The sequence below is a fragment of the Microcebus murinus genome, chromosome 12, assembly GCF_040939455.1.
Source record: "Microcebus murinus isolate Inina chromosome 12, M.murinus_Inina_mat1.0, whole genome shotgun sequence".
Taxonomy (NCBI): Eukaryota; Metazoa; Chordata; class Mammalia; order Primates; family Cheirogaleidae; genus Microcebus; species Microcebus murinus.
Genome location: NC_134115.1, coordinates 8,683,960 through 8,701,839, shown reverse-complemented (window position 1 = coordinate 8,701,839; position 17,880 = coordinate 8,683,960). Strand labels below are relative to the sequence as shown.

General features: G+C 33.5%; 1 protein-coding gene and 1 pseudogene across 1 annotated transcript in view; both read right to left on the bottom strand.

Annotated features, from left to right (window-relative positions):
- ZNF484 (zinc finger protein 484) overlaps positions 1-17,880 on the bottom strand; it is a 78,736-nt gene that overhangs the window by 47,852 nt on the left and 13,004 nt on the right. The window contains exon 5 of the mRNA XM_012782964.3: positions 11,569-13,872. Coding sequence (XP_012638418.2) covers positions 11,569-13,872 — 2,304 coding nt within the window. The remainder of the gene's footprint in view (positions 1-11,568; positions 13,873-17,880) is intronic.
- Positions 2,331-3,321, bottom strand: LOC105881348 (MOB-like protein phocein pseudogene; annotated as a pseudogene).

Genomic DNA, 17,880 nt, shown 5'->3' with positions numbered 1-17,880 from the left:
CATAAAAAAGAATGAAATCCCATAATTTGTGGCAACATAGATGGAACTGCAGATCATTATGTTAAGTGAAATAAGCCAGGGATAGAAAGGCAAATGTCACATTTTCTTACTTATATGTGGGAGTTAAAAGTGTTCATCTCAGGGAGGTAGAGAGTAGAATGACAGATAACAAATGTTGGGAATGGTCTGAGTTAAGGGGATCAAGAGAGATTGGTTAATGGATACAAACATACAATTAGATAGAAGGAATAAGTTCTAATGTTCAATAGCAGGGTAGGGTGACTACAGTTAACAACAATGTATTTTATATTTCAAAATATTAAATAACTAGAAAAAAGACTTGAAATTTTCCCGACACACAGAAATCATAATATTCAAGGTGATGGATATCTTAAATACCCTGATTTGATCATTATATTCTATACATGTAACAAAATATCACATGTGCCCCATAAATATGTAGAAATATCATGTATCAATATAAAAAACAAAGTTGAAAAAAATGCTGTTGCATTTAAGGAAATAAGTATTATATTTAAGTAGTTTTCTACTATGCCTATTTTATTAGGAAAGAATACTGAATTAATCTAATACCTTTCAGTAATTATTGATATAAATATATTAATTTTTTTTCTTTCGGAAATATTTTTATGATCAATTCCAAACACACAGTACAGGGAAGATGGAATGAGTAAGGAAAAAAGTCATATTTTATTTCCCCATTAACACTAAACCATATTATTCAAACTGTGTTTCAAAATAATCAGCCAGTTCACCAATGCTAGTCACTGCCTTAGTTCAAATGTTCACTAATATAGTCAAGCAACAGAAATCCATTATGAGACACTGTCTAGAAAGATAGCTACATTGCTAAATATAATTTATTAACTCAGTAGTTTAGTCTCCCAATATTTAGCAAGTTCATTTAAAAATTACCATTCCCATTGGTTTATAGTAACATTAATATGAATGCATAATTTCAAAGCCAACATTCCTTTCACTGTGAACATAAAACCTCTTAAAAGATAGTTGTGGGTTGGGGTATAGTAATGACTATGACTGCTGCGATACCATTTTTCAAAGCCCAAAAGACTGGCAAGTTTGGAAAGGCATAAACTATATATACACACTCTCATTATGCTACTATTTCCCACATTTTTGCTGTACATACTTGTCTCATAATATGGTATAAATTATTCCCTCAAATTTGAAAAATAAGATGAATTCATTTTCATCTTCAAAATAACACCTTATAAATGAAAAAAAAAGTTCCTCGTATTTATTAAATCTAGTCAAGAGATGGCTTAAATATTTTCTTCATGACATGTACAATTTTTTCACCCCATCTTAGTGCCTCATTACAGTTTGGCAATAAGACTTCCAGTGCTTTATCAAAAACTGCCTTCAATAGATGATAAGATTGTTAAATCTGCACTTGAATCCTTCTTAAAACATAGAATTATAACAAAGTCCAAAAAATATATGAACATTAATCAATACCCTTGGGAACCTGTGTATTACTGCAAATAATCTCACATGTGCATATAATTCAAACAAACTTGGTGGGGAGGGGGTATAAAATAAATACTACAATATTTCTTCAATTCTAATGCTGCCTAGATGGTTAGATGAAAAGATTAGTATTACTAACAGGAAGAGTCAAACTATCTTAAGGACTGTTTTCTAAGTAGTTAGAACAATTTTGAAAACAAAGATAAGCAAGAGCCTATGCCAATACATTTTTCCTGTAGTGTAATATAATTGCTAATATGAGGTATAATCTGTAAGCAATTAATACAAATATAAATAGGTATAAGCCACCACTAAATCACAGTCTGGTGAAAAGCTTCTCAGCTAACATAGTTTGAAAAGGTTAAGGGAAATGGGAAAGGGAAGACAGAGCAGGTTTCCAGTGGGAACATTATTTACGTGCCTTATCATCATCTTGTATGTAAAAGTTCACTGTTGCAGAAAGGTAAATCCTTTCCAAGTATGCTGGCCTGGAATATACTTTATTGTAGCATAGTAAGATTAAGTATTACTAATGCTTCATTTGCATTTTATATTCAGATATACACATAATCATATATGCATACCAAAAACTATAAACAGATTTTTAAAACACTTTTACCTCATTTTGGGAAAGTTAATAGTTAAGATGGAAGAATGTACTACAGAATTTTCTAGAATATCTAAACTCAGGGGTAAAATCAAAGGAAAACATTACTATCTCTTTAGTAAATGGCTTGTGTGAAACTTCAAGCTCACTCATCTTTTTATAGATGGGTTTATTTGATGAGGATTGTGATCCAATGATTGTTTAGCAGCAATTTTACCAAACTGTAAATTCTTTTATTAACAGGCATTATAAACAGATAATACTAATCTTATTTAAAAACCATGAGTGCCACACCAGTGAATATACAGCTTATGAATAACTTAAAAAGTATTTCCCATTTTAAAAGGCAAACACAGCATACAAAATCCTATACTAAACGAAGAAGCTATAATATGGATACATGATTGATGTGTCTAAAATGATATATATACAGTACATAATTAATGTTAATTATGTGATCAGTACATTTTTCTATATGATTCCCTTCATGCTTCACTTTCCCCAGAAACTGAATTCTGAACTTCCTCTTCTAAAATTGGTACAATCAGGTTATCCTTGGACATCAAATTATATTTCATCACAAACTAAGTAAACCGATGACACAAAAATGTTTCATTTTCATATTCATCAAATATCTGCCGGTGATGAAAATAAGCATGTGAAAATATTCTGTAAATCCTACGGCATACTGATCCTAGTTTTGCTACAGATGATTCCTTTATGCTAACCCTGCTGGGAAAATATTTATTGCTATTCAGAAGACATGCAGCACCATCAAGTGTGTGTCTTGTATAGTCTATAGCAGGACACTCTTTTGGAGTTTTATGAGCTGCACAAAGAAAAATCCATTGTTCAGTTGCTGTCATTTGAGTGCAAGTATCTGGATGGCATTCACTCTGAAGTTTGACAGCAAGTCCATTTAGCTCAAGGCAGAATTGCCTTAAATGTTCATACTTCCATACGCCTTCATCTTGGCCTTCAGGTGGTTCAAGAATTTTGTCAATATTGGAGTAATCTGCTCTTATGTTCTGTTGAATATACTGCTGAACAGCTAGTGTACTGTCCATTTCATCAAAGGATTCATCAGGCCAATTATAGAAATCCTGTGCCTTGGTGCCCGGCCTGTTCCGCCTCAGCACTGCCGTCCCCTCCGCCATGACCATAGTGCCAGCGTCGATAAATATATTAATTTTTAAATTTAAAATCATACACTATTTTAATTTCCTGATATTCTATCACTCTTAAATTTTAGAATAAAATCTTTACTAATTTTTAAAATATACTACAAGATTCTATTTGCTAAAATGTCATTTAGAGTTTTGCATCTGTGGTCATAAGTAATTTGAGTCAATAGTTCCTTATTTTGTACTATAGTTTCTATGATGGTCTTAGAGTGACAGCATATTTGGAATGAAGCAATTAAAAAATAATAAAATATATTGGGGTACATTGTATTTCTCTATACCTTGGAGTGATTTGAATTAATAAAATTATCTGATATTTAAACCTGAAGTAAATTCAGATATGGATCCATCTGTTTATGTTTTGTATTTTAAAATATTTTTTTTAATTTCAGTATATTATGGGGATAAAAATGTTTAGGTTATGTATATTGCCCTTGCTCCACCCATGTCATATTGTGTATTTTTTAATCAACTTTATTGAGATATAATTAACAAACAATAAACTGCATCCATTTTGTGACATTCAAGATGTCAATGCATTTTGACAGTTTTGTACACTTGTTAAATCACCAACACAATCAAAATATAGAACATTTTTGTCATATCCAAAAGATTCATGTGCCCCTTTGCTGGCCATACCTCTCTCTGCCCCTATTCCCAGGCAACTGCTGATCTTACTTTTATCACTTCAGCATTAGTTTGCCCTTCTAGAATTTCATATAAATGCAATTATACAGTATGTAATATTTTTTTATGTCTGGTGTCTTTTATTAAAGTGACTTTGAAATTCATCCATGTTGTTACATCTATCGGTAGTCCATTGGTTTTTAATGCTAAGTTGTATTGTAGTTTTCTATTTATGCATATACATTTTATCCATTCACTTGATGATGGACATATAGGTTGTTTCTGTTTGAGGCTATAGTGAGTAAATATGCTATCAACATTCATGTACTAGCCTTTGTATGGACATAGGTTTTCATTTCTCTTGGGTTAAATACTAAAGTGGAATGATTGGATTCTATGATAGCTATGTGTTTAACTTTTTAAGAATTTGCCAAGACTTTGGACTATTTTCCAAAGTCTCTGTTCCATTTTATATCGTTATCTGCCATGTATGAGTTCCAGTTGCTCAATATCTCCCAACAGTTGGTGCTGTCAATCATTTTAGTTTTAGTCATTTTAATGAATGTGTAGATTTCATTGTGGTTTTATTCATTTTTAATTTTGAAAACAGTGTCTTGCTGTGTTGCCCAGGCTGGTCTTGAATTCCTTCCCTTAAGTGATCCTCCCACCTTGGCCTTCCAAAGTGCTGGGATTACAGACATAAGCCACTGTGCCTGACCAACATTGTGGCTTTAATTTGTATTTCCCCAATGGCTAATGTTGAAATCCTTTCTTATACCTATTGGCCATTTCATATGTTAAGATATGGCCAGTAGAGACATCATTTCATATCTTCTCATATCCTATTGTATGAATTATCTCTGTTCAAGTATTTTGGCATTTTTATTGGGCTATCTTCTTACAGTTGGGTTGTAAACATCTTTATATTTTCAGGAAACAAGTATTTTGTCAGAAATATATTGCAAATATTTCCTCCCATTCTGTGTCTTTTCTTCTCACTTTCTTAAGTGTCTTTCAAAGGATAAGAGTTTTTAATTTTGAAAAGTCCAATTTATTTTTTCTTTCTTTTATAAAAGTTTATTATTCATATATCCTATCTAAGGAACATTTCCCTATAGTCTTGGTTACATTTTAAGTGGTAGTCCTGTAGTGATATTTATAATTTCTTTCATTGTTTTTGGGGATTCTTTCCAGTTTTTTATTTCTTCTTCAATTTTGATCAATAGTCTTGCTAGGAAATCAGTCTTTTACTATAGGTAGCATTCTCTTCTGATCCCATCAATTGATATTAATATCTATGGTTCTTTTTTACTTATTACAAATCTTGTAAAATTTTTGCTATCTCTTCAACTTACTTGGATTTGTGTGAGGTATCTAGCTTACTAAGGTTTTTAAACATTTATATTTATTTTAATAGGAAAAGGATGGATTAGTTTATATATTTCAATGGCTAAATTGAATGCCATTTAGGAATACTTTCTTTTGCAGCAAGAGAAACCTAAAATAGAATGGTTTGTGTCAAATGTTTATTTTTACCACGTTGATAAAGTCTACAGACAAGTTGCTGCTAGTGTTGACTCAATAATGTCAGAACCAGGTTTTCTGATTCTTTTGCCCTTTCCATGATAGTTGTAAGAAGGTTACCACTGCTGTGGGAAATATACACACAGCAGGAAGAATTGTAGAATTGATGGCGGCAGCTAAGTCTGTCTGTCTCTAGGAAAGCAAAGGTTTTCCCAGAACATATCTACCAGTGTTTTGTTTCCCTAGGACTGAGACAGGTCACTTGGCCACTACCAGCTTCAAATGATGGTAATGAAGTAAGTAGTGAGAGAGGAGTATTGGGATTGCATGTTGGTTCAGCAAATCAATAGTGTCTGCCACTGCGAAAGTGGCTATCCATGTCCAGGAAAAGAAATTAATCATTTTCCCTTAAGATACATAAATTATGCATGAGAACACTTAAAAAATCTTATAATATGTGAAACTTAAGCCTAGAAATTCAGAAAATGTAAAAGACAAGCATATTTAAACATGTGAAAATTAAAATTATGTGAATGGGAAAATATATGTGAAATTGAGACAAGTAATAGATGTCCTTTAAAAGAAATCGCTACCTTTAAAATATAAAAAGCTGATACAAATTGATAAGACAACTCAAAAAGAAAAATTTATGATTAAATGGTTTATAAAGGCAATTTATAGATTGGGAAATTCAAATGGCCAAGACACATTCAGAGGCATATTAATATGCAAATTAATATCAGTTATCACTTTGAACTCATAAAACTTCTCAATGTTAAAGAGCTACTTTTAGTAAAGGGAAGGGGTAAATTTATACTAATTTTGGAAATATGAAAAACTACAGTCTTATTACAAAGAAATCTGGTAACATCTATTAAAATAACACATAATTTGATCCATAAATCCCACTCCTAAAAGCATAATTTACAGAAAAAAATACTCTCCAGTAGTTAAGAGTATGTTTGTGCCTATCCAATAATCCACTCTCCTATGCTACCTCTTGGGGATGGTTATAAGATTATTTCACCTAGTGATAAAATGTGAATAACCAGTAGCAAAACTATTGAAAAAATTATGAGTATGACCACACCATGGACTCTTTTTAGTTAATTAAGTGACTGTTGAGTGTAAATGATGCAAAAATGTGTATGTGATCCCACTTATATAAGACAATGAAAACACACACTAATATATGTGTGTACAGATAACTTGTGTCTGTATGTGACGTGATTATAGAGAAAAATATAAAGTTGATTAGCATTATCTGTTGACAGACTGTTGATGTGGCTGGAGTTGCCAGGAGTGAAAGTACAAAAATCAGGAAGACATAAAACACATTATAAAAGTCATGTTTATACAAAGTTTTATGTGTGTGCATGTGTGTGTGTTTAAATATATATATTTTTAATTAAAAGAAAGGCAAGTATTGGACTAGTCTATTTGTCCCCACTAGTTCTAGACATGGGCCTGAAATTAAATCAATAAACAAAATGAATTCTATTTCTTATGAAATTTGCTTCTATGGGAAGACTTTTTCCAATGTATCAAACCTACAGTTTCTATGCTATATGAATATTATGGCATTTAAGAAAATGATGTACCCTTAGAATACCCACTCTTCTAAATTATTTATCTGATATACAGTAAGGTGTGACTCATGGACAAAGATTTTTCCATATATGATATATAATGTACAATAAGCACAGGGCTTCTCTGTAGTATGAGTAATTTATAAATGGTTCTGATTTCTGTGCAAGGACTTTCTCATGACAGAGGGAAGACCACCAAAGACACGAGGAGCAGATGGCAATCTATAGCCAAGGAGACAGGCCTCCTAAGAAACCAACCTTGATGACACCTTGATGTTGGACTTCTAACCTCCAGAATCATGAAAAAATAAATTTCTATTCTTTAAGCCAAAAAATAAAAAAAAAGGACTTTCTTACTTTCAGGAAATATATAATTTCATTCATGTATAAATACTTAAAACTGATTTCTGTGTGAAGCCATTCCCATATTACGTGCTTATAGTAGAAATTTTCTAATAAATTCCAAGTGAAGGGCTTTCCAGTCACTTTTGTATGTTTTTTCTCCAAATTGAGTTTCTAATGTGTAATGAGATTTGAACTGTTATTTTTTTCTTTTTGTGTAAATTTGCTAATGTTCAGGTCATTGACTTTTCAGTGGAAGATTTCCTGTAGTTACTATAATCGTAAAATGTTTCTCTCCATCATGATTTCTCTAGTATGTAATAAAGTATGAGTTATGAAGAAAACCCTACCCATATTCCATACAGAACATTACCCTCCACTATAAATTATCTGATGTATAATTGAACGTTGGTTTGAATGCATATTTTCTTAGATTTTCTGAATTCACAGTGATTTCCTTTTGAAAAATGAATTTAAAATGCATTTTTATTAAAAAATTTAAATTGTAAAACTGTTTTATAATAGTTTTGCTGTAAATATAGATTAACTATAACAGCATGCTGGCATAAAAGGATGTGGCTAACCCACACTACTTTCCCCAGTAAAGTCTATACCCCACATATCTTCAATCTATACTGACCTTAGAGTTCTACTTGAGATTTATTGCTCCCATTCCACTCACAGTTTGCCATCATTCATTCCTCAATCAATTCCAGGTGCCTCTTGAGATGCAAAGAAATCCTCAAATGAAAGTCTTCCTTTCCCCTAGAGATTAATACTATATTGACAAAAGGTAAAGTTGCTCTTTTGCCTTTTTTTTTTCTTGGGAGTGTAGAATTCTATTTTTTAAAATGTATCTGAGAATAAAAATGTTTAGTAATCCTACTAAATTAATTTTCCAAATTGCAGAGCTCTTAGACTAGTCTTCTTTTTCTTTTTTGAAACAGAGTCTTGCTTTGTTGCCCAGGCTAGAGTGCTGTGGCATCAGCCTAGCTCATAGCAACCTCAAACTCCTAGGCTCAAGTGGTCCTCCTGCCTCAGCCTCCCAAGTAGCTGGAACTACAGGTGCATGCCACCACACCCAGGTAATTTTTTCTGTTTTTTTTTTTTTGTAGAGATGGGAGTCTTGCTCTTGCTCAGACTGGTCTCCAACTCCTAACCTCAAATGATCCTCCTGCCTCAGCCTCTCAGAGTGCTAGAATTATAGGTGCGAGCCACCATGCCCAGCCTAGACCACTCTTCATTAACCTCATTTTCTATTAGTTATACAAAGGAAAAACCACAGTATTAAAGAAGACATCTGAGAAGCTTTTAGCCAATCTCTCCTTTTGTTAAAGTTTGGCAGCTATCATAATAAAATTTTCTCTTATGTATCAAAATTTGTAAAGTATTTAAAAAAAGAGCAATGCCTTAAGACTTTAAGCAACAAAAGATGATGATAAAGTTGCAAATGAAAGCATTTTCATTTTTAAATCAGTAATTTTGGTAATTTAAAAAATACATTACTGGACTGCAGACTCCTTAAATAGGGGTAGTCATCTCAATGAATTAAAAACTTCTGCCAGTGGCAAAGTAGGTGATACATGCTAGTATTCCCTTTCAGAACTAAAAAAATGTTAAAGAAAATATTCAACACATTTAATTTTTTGAAGGCACATAACTACCAAGACAGTGAGAAATTGCAGAAATAAGATTACAGACAAGACAAAATCTCTGGAATTTGTGACTGTTTATTACTAAGAGGTGTTTGTTAATTTTTAAGGCAAATACTGGGGAAGAGAGGCTGCAGGAAATTTTTCACAAATTCATGTGACTGAAGGCACAAATACTAGAATTCAGGTCCTCCTGAAGCCCTAAGTCCTAATGGTATCCTCGAGGAATAAGGGTGAAGAAAAAAAAATAGACAAGCCTTCACAGAGACTAAAGCCCAGTTTCAAAAAAGCTGAATATATGATTGGATAAAGGAAATCAGGAATTGCTAGTGTTCCAAGCCTGGTCACCTATTAGAAGCGAAGGCAAATCTTCTCAGGAAGAAATTATCCAAACCATCTTATTTCTACAATTTTAATACATAGTGTTTGGTAGTTGATTTAAAAATCACCAAAATATATGAGAAGACATCACTAAAACCCAAGAAAAACAATACTCAATAGACACAGGCCAATAGGGGATCTAGGTAATAGGGATATCCCTAAAAGAAACAGAAAAAGAGAAAGAAGATACATAATTTGAATAGATCATAGCTAAGAATTTCCCAAGATGCATGTGCAAACATTCATGTGCACGCACCACTAAGCAATAGATAAAAAAACTGTATACACCAAGCAGAATAAATACATACAAAATCACACCTAGGCATATCATTGTGCAACTGTTGAAAGGAATAAACAAAGAGATAAATTTTAAAGGTGAGAGAGAGAGAAAAATAAAAGAAGATTACTTTCAAGGTAATTATTTTGACAGCTTACTTTTCAACACAAAAATGAAATATAGACCATAAGTGTAAGAATCTTCAAAATACTGATAGAAAATAACTGCCAACTTAGAATTCTATACTCATTAAAAGTATCCTTCAAAAATAAAGGCAAATTAAAGACATTTCCAATGAACAAAAACAGAATTTGTTACCAGCAAACCCACACTTAAATACTCAAGAGTGTTCTTCAGTTAGAAGAACAATGATTCTGCAGGGAAACAAAGGACAGGATGTAATAAAAAAGTAATGAAAGGACAAATATGTGGGTTAATTTAAATGAATATTGACTCTGAAACAATGATTGGCTTTGTCAACTATATACAGAACTAAAATGTATGACATCAATGCCATGCAAGTCAAGAGAATAAATGGAATTAATGTTAGAACTCCCCCTTTGTCCACAAGTGGTGTACTAATTTATATTAGCCTTTAATAAGTAAAGTTTGCATATAGTATTAATATCTGATATAGTAAATTTTAAGGCAAAAAGCATTATTAGAGATAAAAAGAAGCATTTCATAATGATAAAGTTTCAATTAACCAGGAAAATATCACAATTCTAAATGTGAATGTATGTAAAAATCAAAGACTCAAAATATGTAAAGCAAAAATCAGTAGCTCTAAAGGAGACAAATTCACAATTATTCTGTAAAATTATAATACTTCTTTCAGTATCTGATAGAATAAAAGTCAAAAAAGTCTACTAGCATAAAGAGGATTTGAGAAACATAAATAAGATTAATTCGTAGAGATTGGCAGGGGATAGGAGTACTCTTTCAAATGTTTAACTGTTTACCTTCTAAGAGTCAAACTAAAATGAAAGACAATTGTGCCTTATGGTAATCTAGTATGTAATGAATATGTAGAGAATGTACTAATGAAACTGGAAGCAAAGAATTACAGGCTTTGAAACCTATTTTCTTAAATTTTTTCCCCTTTTCAAACAGGAATCAGTAAAAAAGAAAAAAAAAAGTTCAGGTTTCTGTGGATGAAGCTGAGGACCCAAAATGCTGTTATTTAGATCCGGGCTTGTGTGGCTAAGTTCCATGGTCTTAGGGCCAGTTCTTAGGTGACAAGTAGTTATGTGACTGTCGCATACATCCTTAATCACTTTGGGGATACAAGCTGGGAGCAATTTCAAACCTCTTAGGTACTTGCTGCAACAGCATATAACCAGTACATTTATTGATAACCAATAAATACTATAAACAATAAATAAGGTGACTTTCTAATGAAAAGAAAAAAAAGAGTCCTTTCTTTGTGTCTTCAGTGTTAATTTTCACAAAAACTTCTGGTCTTTTTACATTATTCATCAGATTTTCCTACCTTTTCCCTTGCTTTCAGTGTCCTCAGGGTGCTTAGACAATGTACAATTTTCTCAACACTCTACTCATTATGAAATTATTTGGTCAACATTGAACAGTTTTGCTACCCAGGGCATGAAAAACCCAACAGCCCTAAATGTATATAGCTGCTTACCCAAAAAGTGAAACAAGAAAGACTGCAAGTCATCTCTTTGCGCAATTACTATTATTTGCAGGGGCTTAACTACCCCAGTATCTGCCAAGTTACCAAGCATGACCCCTACACATTGCTTAAACACTTTTCAAAGTATCTAATATATATATATATATATAACCAGACATCAGCTATGTGATCCAGATACTCATAGTTCTGACTAGATAGAAGAAAGTTGGCCTTGGTCACCTTCTCCACACCATAACTGTGGCATTGGGCACTCTACTTCTCCAGTGTGCGATTTCTGATGTATACGGAGTTGTGGCTTCCAGTTTAAGGTTTTCCCAATGTCACTGCATTTATAGGGTTTTTGTTTAGTATGAACTTTCTCGTGTTTAATAAGATTTGATCTGATGGTGAAGGCCTTTCCACACTCAACACACATATATGGTTTCTCTCCTGTGTGAATTCGATGATGCTCATGGAGTTGTGACTTCTTAATGAAAGACTTCCCACAGTCACTGCATTCATAGGGTTTTTCTCCAGTATGAATTCTTCTGTGTCTATTTAAGTGTGACTTTTGGATAAAGGACTTCCCACATTCAGTACAGATATAGGGCTTCTCTCCTGTATGAATTCTCTGATGCATAATTAGTGTTGATTTTCTTGCAAAGGCTTTCCCACATTCACTGCACTCATAATGCCTTTCTCCAGTATGGGATTGCTGATGTATATGGAGGCCTGACTTCCGAGTGAAGGCTTTTCCACAGTCATTACATTTATAGGGTTTCTCTCCAGTGTGAATTTTCTGGTGTGTAAAGAGATTTGATCTGTCAGTGAAAGCCTTTCCACATTCAGCACATCTATAGGGTTTTTCTCCTGTGTGAATCTGCTGATGTACATGGAGTTGTGATTTCTTAGTGAAGGATTTCCCACAATCACTGCATTCATAGGGTTTCTCTCCAGTATGAATTCTCTCATGTGTAATAAAATGTGATTTGTGGAAGAAGGCCTTTCCACATTCAGTGCAAACATAGGGCTTTTCTCCTCTGTGAATTCTCTGATGCATACTTAATGTTGACTTCTGAATGAATGCTTTCCCACACTCATTGCATTCATAATGTCTCTCTCCAGTATGACATTTCTGATGTATCCTCAGCCGTGATTTCCAGATGAATGATTTTCCACAGTCATTACATTTATAGGGTTTCTCTCCAGTATGAATTTTTTGGTGCTTAATGAGATTTGACCTGTCAGTAAAGGCCTTCCCACATTCAGTACACACATACGGTCTTTCTCCAGTATGAATTTTCTGGTGTATAATGAGATTTGTCTTGTGAGTGAAGACTTTCCCACATTCTGAACATATAAAGGGATTCTCTCCTGTGTGAATTCGCTGATGCACATGGAGTTGTGACTTTTTAATAAAGGATTTCCCACAGTCACTGCATTCATAGGGTTTCTCTCCAGTATGAATTCTTTCATGTGTAATAAAATGTGACTTCCGGATAAAGGCCTTCCCACATTCAGTACATACATAGGGTTTTTCTCCTGTATGAATTTTCTGATGCATACTCAATGTTGATTTTCTTGTGAAGGCTTTTCCACATTCAGTACATTCAAAGTGTTTCCCTCCAGTATGATGTTTTTTACATATACTGAGGTCTGAATTTTGAGAGAAGTTTTTCCTGCATTCACTATATTCATAGGGTTTTCCTCCAGTATGAATTCTCTGGCATCCAAACAGATCTGACTTCTGGATAAAGGGTCTTTCATCTTCATTGCATTTATAGTAATTCTCCCCATTGTGAGTTTTCTGATGGTTTGACTTGAGGGGAAAATCCTTCCCATATTCAGTGAATATACAGGGTTTTCCCCTTGCATAAACCCTATGATGTGCAGCAAGTTGGGGCTTCTGAGTGAAGACTGCCTCACATTTGCTGCATTCACACTGTTTTTCTTCAGTGCAAATACTCTGCTGTGCAAAGAGGTGTGACTTCTTGGAGAAAGCTTTTACACAGTCAGAAAACAAATAGAGATTCTCTTCAGTATGAACTTTCTGATGTTGAATAAGAGATTGCTTATGACTCAGAAATTTCCTACATTGATTATATTCATAACCATTCACTTCTGTATGAGAATTCATATGAGTAAAAATATCACCATATCTGACAATCTCATCAAGATTTTCTGTTGCATTGTTCCTATTATAATTATATAAGCTTACAATAGGTGACAAGTTCTTTCCAAATGAGTCATCATTATGGAGTCTTTTTCTTGAAGGAACAAGGTGTGTGTTTATATGAACTATTTTTCCAATGTTCTTATATTTACAGTCCTTCTCATTAGCTACTCTTTCCTTGTTGATGAAGGCAACATGACTTAAAGGTTTGTTCTGGTTTTCCTCATATCTTCTTGTCTGTTTATTATCTTTCAACAATTCTTTTAAAATGGAATATGGATCTTTTCTTGTGAAGAGATTAATTCTCTCAGACTGGAAAGAAACATCTTCAGACATTTCTTGTTGTGAAAGTTTAAAACCAATATCCCCATCTAAAAAGGAAAGAAAAGAGAAAACTGACATAAAGATCAATTAACAAGAAACAGGATTGATAATAGAGTTCAGGGCAAACACAAAGAAATGGGAGAGGTAGTATATAAATATAACAAATATACATAAACATGTAAAACATACATAAATATATAGGTTTAGTAATCTATTAATATATAATATACAATCAATAATATATAGTAATATAATTAATACTTACATTTACCATGAGATAAAGATTAGCATTTAGATGTGCTGTTGTAAGTTCTATATTAATTCAGGTAAACTTTATCACAACCATTTGCTATTATTATTGTCTCTATTTTACAGATGAGGAAACTGAGCTGCAGAAGAGTTCAGCAATTTGCCCAAATAAAATTTTTAGTAATTAGGGAAAGAAGATATTCCAACCCAAGCAAATGTGGTAAATCTATATCATGAAGCAAAGTGTCATGATAAGTGTCAAAAGAACAAAGTGACAAATGGCTTAAAAGAAGTATTTCTGAATCTAGATTCTTATTATCTTTAATCTGCAAAACGTTACTAATCTCCCTGCTTTCTCTTTTCCCTATTATCCACTGTGCCCTAAATACCAATTTATTTATGTTTATAGTAAAACTATTATAGCCTCAGTCCTCTTGACTTGGCCAAATAATAAAATGGATTTCTTTGATTCAATTTTTTTCCCTGGTTTGGGGTACAGGGATACACACATCTAACAGGAAACATAACAGGAGAAATGACCAGTCATCTGAGGCTGAGACTGAAAGTTGTCCATCAAAATCTGTGCCCTTCCTTCACAATATTAAGCATGTAGCCAACTACATGGCTGCCTGAGGACATTAGGTTTGTGCAGCCTCATTTATCACAAGGTGGGACCAAGTAACTCAGTTCTCACAAATCAAATGAAAGTAAAAATCACATTTGTTGTGACAAGACCAATGCCTTAAGGAAGTGGATATATCTCCCACAAGCATCTTCTCTTTCTACCAGTACTTTCCAACTGGTTAACACTCAGCTCTATGTAGCTGGCAAAGCCTTAGGGCAGGGGTCAGAAAATTACAGCCCTCAGGTCAAATCCAGGCCTCTACCCAAAAGCTAAGAATGGGTTTTACATTTTTAAGTGGTCAAAAATATCAAAATCTAAATAATAATAATACTTTATGATATGTAAAAATTAGATGAAATTCAAATTTTTGTGTCCCATAAGTTTTTATTGGAACACAGCCACACCCACTCATTGATATATTGTCTATAGCTGCTTTAGGGCTACAATAGCAAAAATGAGTAGTTATGACACCAACTATATGGACCACAAAGTCTAAAATAATTATTTTTGGGCCTTTACAGAAAATATTTGCCAACCCTTGATCTAGAGGATGGTGATGCAATGACTTTCTAGAAACTTTGTCCCTGAAAGGCGATTGGAAACAGAGTTGCCTGGCAGACTTGGGCCATTCACTCATCTTGGAACTGTCATGTAAGCAGTCAATGTTTATATTCTTTAAGTCACTGTTTATTGGGGTCTCTTAGTTACAGGAGTTTGGTTTTACTTTAATATATTCTTACTGCCCAGAATGGTAGTTACTAATATTCCAAATTCTGGAATAGTGTACAAAACATAGCAGATTATCAGTGAATATTTGCGTAAAAATTCAATTATACTATCATCTTATCTTAATAGAGTTCTTGAATATAGACATAGTCTGACTTCATATCCATTTAATTCTGTCTCTAGGGTCTTGTCGTGTCCCCAAACATACACTTTAGCTGTAATATTACTTTTACTCACATATATTAATGGCTTTCATTAATTCTGAGGACATCTAATACTGAATTCTAAACATGGACTTTTCTTTTGCAACTTTTTACTTTCTTTAGCTTTACAAACTCATTGCTACATCTGAAAACATTTGCTTTACTGGCTATAAGGTTCAATGTAAACACTTTGCTCCTCTTTAAAAGCTTTTTTTACATATAATTCCCCTGTCACCACTGATTCAATGAGTACATTCAATAAAAAGGAGTCATATGTCAGGCCAATAAAACGTGTGTATGCAAGCTATCTTTCCAGTAGTCACTAAAGTCTATTTTATTACCGAATCCAAACAGTCTTTTCATTTTCCCCATTTAAACTTCCTTTTTCTGTTCCTCTGTTTCTATTCAAAACTCAACGTTCTTCATGGATCATTTAGGGGTTCCTGCTTTAAAAGTATCTCAAATCTTACCACAACTCTAGGGAGTTTCTCTTTTTTTTTAATTTAATAACAAACAAATAGATATTCTGAACCATTTATATTTATACTTAAATTGACATAGATGGGAGTATTAACAAATTCAAAATGCACAAAGTTTAAAATTTTTAAGTTCTCATGCAGTTATCTTCTCTTTCCAATTACTATCTTTGGCCCTTTGAATTGCTCCTAGAAGAAAAATTTTAAAATCCTTCTGAAAAGAGCAAACCAACCTTCTCTGCCATAACATAAATTCAAGAATTTAATTTTACTAAATATTTTCTACAAAAATGTTTTTTGAAAGTGCAAAGGTAGGCTGGGAATGGTGGCTCATGCCTGTAATCCCAGCACTTTGGGAGGCTGAGATGGGAGGATCACTTGAGGCCAGGAGTTCAAGACAAACCTAGACAACATAGTGAAACCCCATCTCTACAAAAAATAAAAATATAAGCCAGGTATGGTGGTGTGTGCATGTAGTCCCAGCTATCTGAGAGGCTGAGGCAGGAGGATTGCTTCAGCCTCAGACTTTGAGGCTGCAGAAAGCTATAAAGATGCCATTGCACTCTAGTCTGGACAACAGAGTAAGACCTTATCTCTATAAAACAGAAAAGATAGGCCGGGCGCGGTGGCTCACGCCTGTAATCCTAGCACTCTGGGAGGCCGAGGCGGGCGGATTGCTCAAGGTCAGGAGTTCAAAACCAGCCTGAGCAAGACCCCGTCTCTACCATAAAAATAGAAAGAAATTAATTGGCCAACTAATATATATAATATAAAAATCAGCCAGGCATGGTGGCTCGTGCCTGTAGTCCCAGCTACTCGGGAGGCTGAGGCAGGAGGATCGCTTGAGCCCAGGAGTTTGAGGTTGCTGTGAGCTAGGATGACGCCACGGCACTCACTCTAGCCTGGGCAAGAAAGCGAGACTCTGTCTCAAAAAAAAAAAAAAAAAAAAAAAAAAAACAGAAAAGATTAAACAGTTTCTTGATGGTACCATAAAAAAGAACATCTATAAATATATATAACTATTATGTAACCATAATAATTGTAACAATTTAAAAAAAAGAATATCTTTTTAAAAAGGTACAAGGGTAAAAGACTCAAATGTATAATTTAATGTAGTTTTCTCTGAATTTCTGTGAGTTGGAGAATTAGAAAAGGCAAAAGCAACATAGGCTGTAATAGGTCCAATATAAGGAGCAAGTGAAACCTGAGCACAAAGTATAAGTGAAGTATTTGAAGGGCAGATAGATCACAAAATAATCAGATGCAGTGGGAACATTAAAGAAAATGTTAAATGCAGTAGACATGGTTATAGAAACTAAATAGGGAGAAATGTGGATTATAAAGATGAGACCATGTTCTTTCTTTAGCTTACAAACCCACTGAGAGAAGAATTTGTCTCATGTTAGATAATGAGTAGTAACTTTAGTTTTGCTCCATATAGCTATGACAGGATAAATGTAGTACACAATGTTTTAAGTAATAAAATCTACCAATAACATCTAAGATGAACTGTTAAAAAAATGGGATCATCATATCCAAATAGGGTTAGAATAATCCAGGCATGAGAAAATATAGACATGGCTTTAAGTGATATCACTGAGAAGTAAGAAGAGGAAGGTACCTAAATGGTATTTCCTAAAAGAGAAAAATTAGCAGAAGAGCAGAATGAATTGTTAGAAGATGGATCACATGGAAAAGTCCACAATAGTATGTGACAAAATTTCGAAAGGTGCACCACCTGCTTTTAGCATGCTGCATTGTAACTTGTCTTCCTTC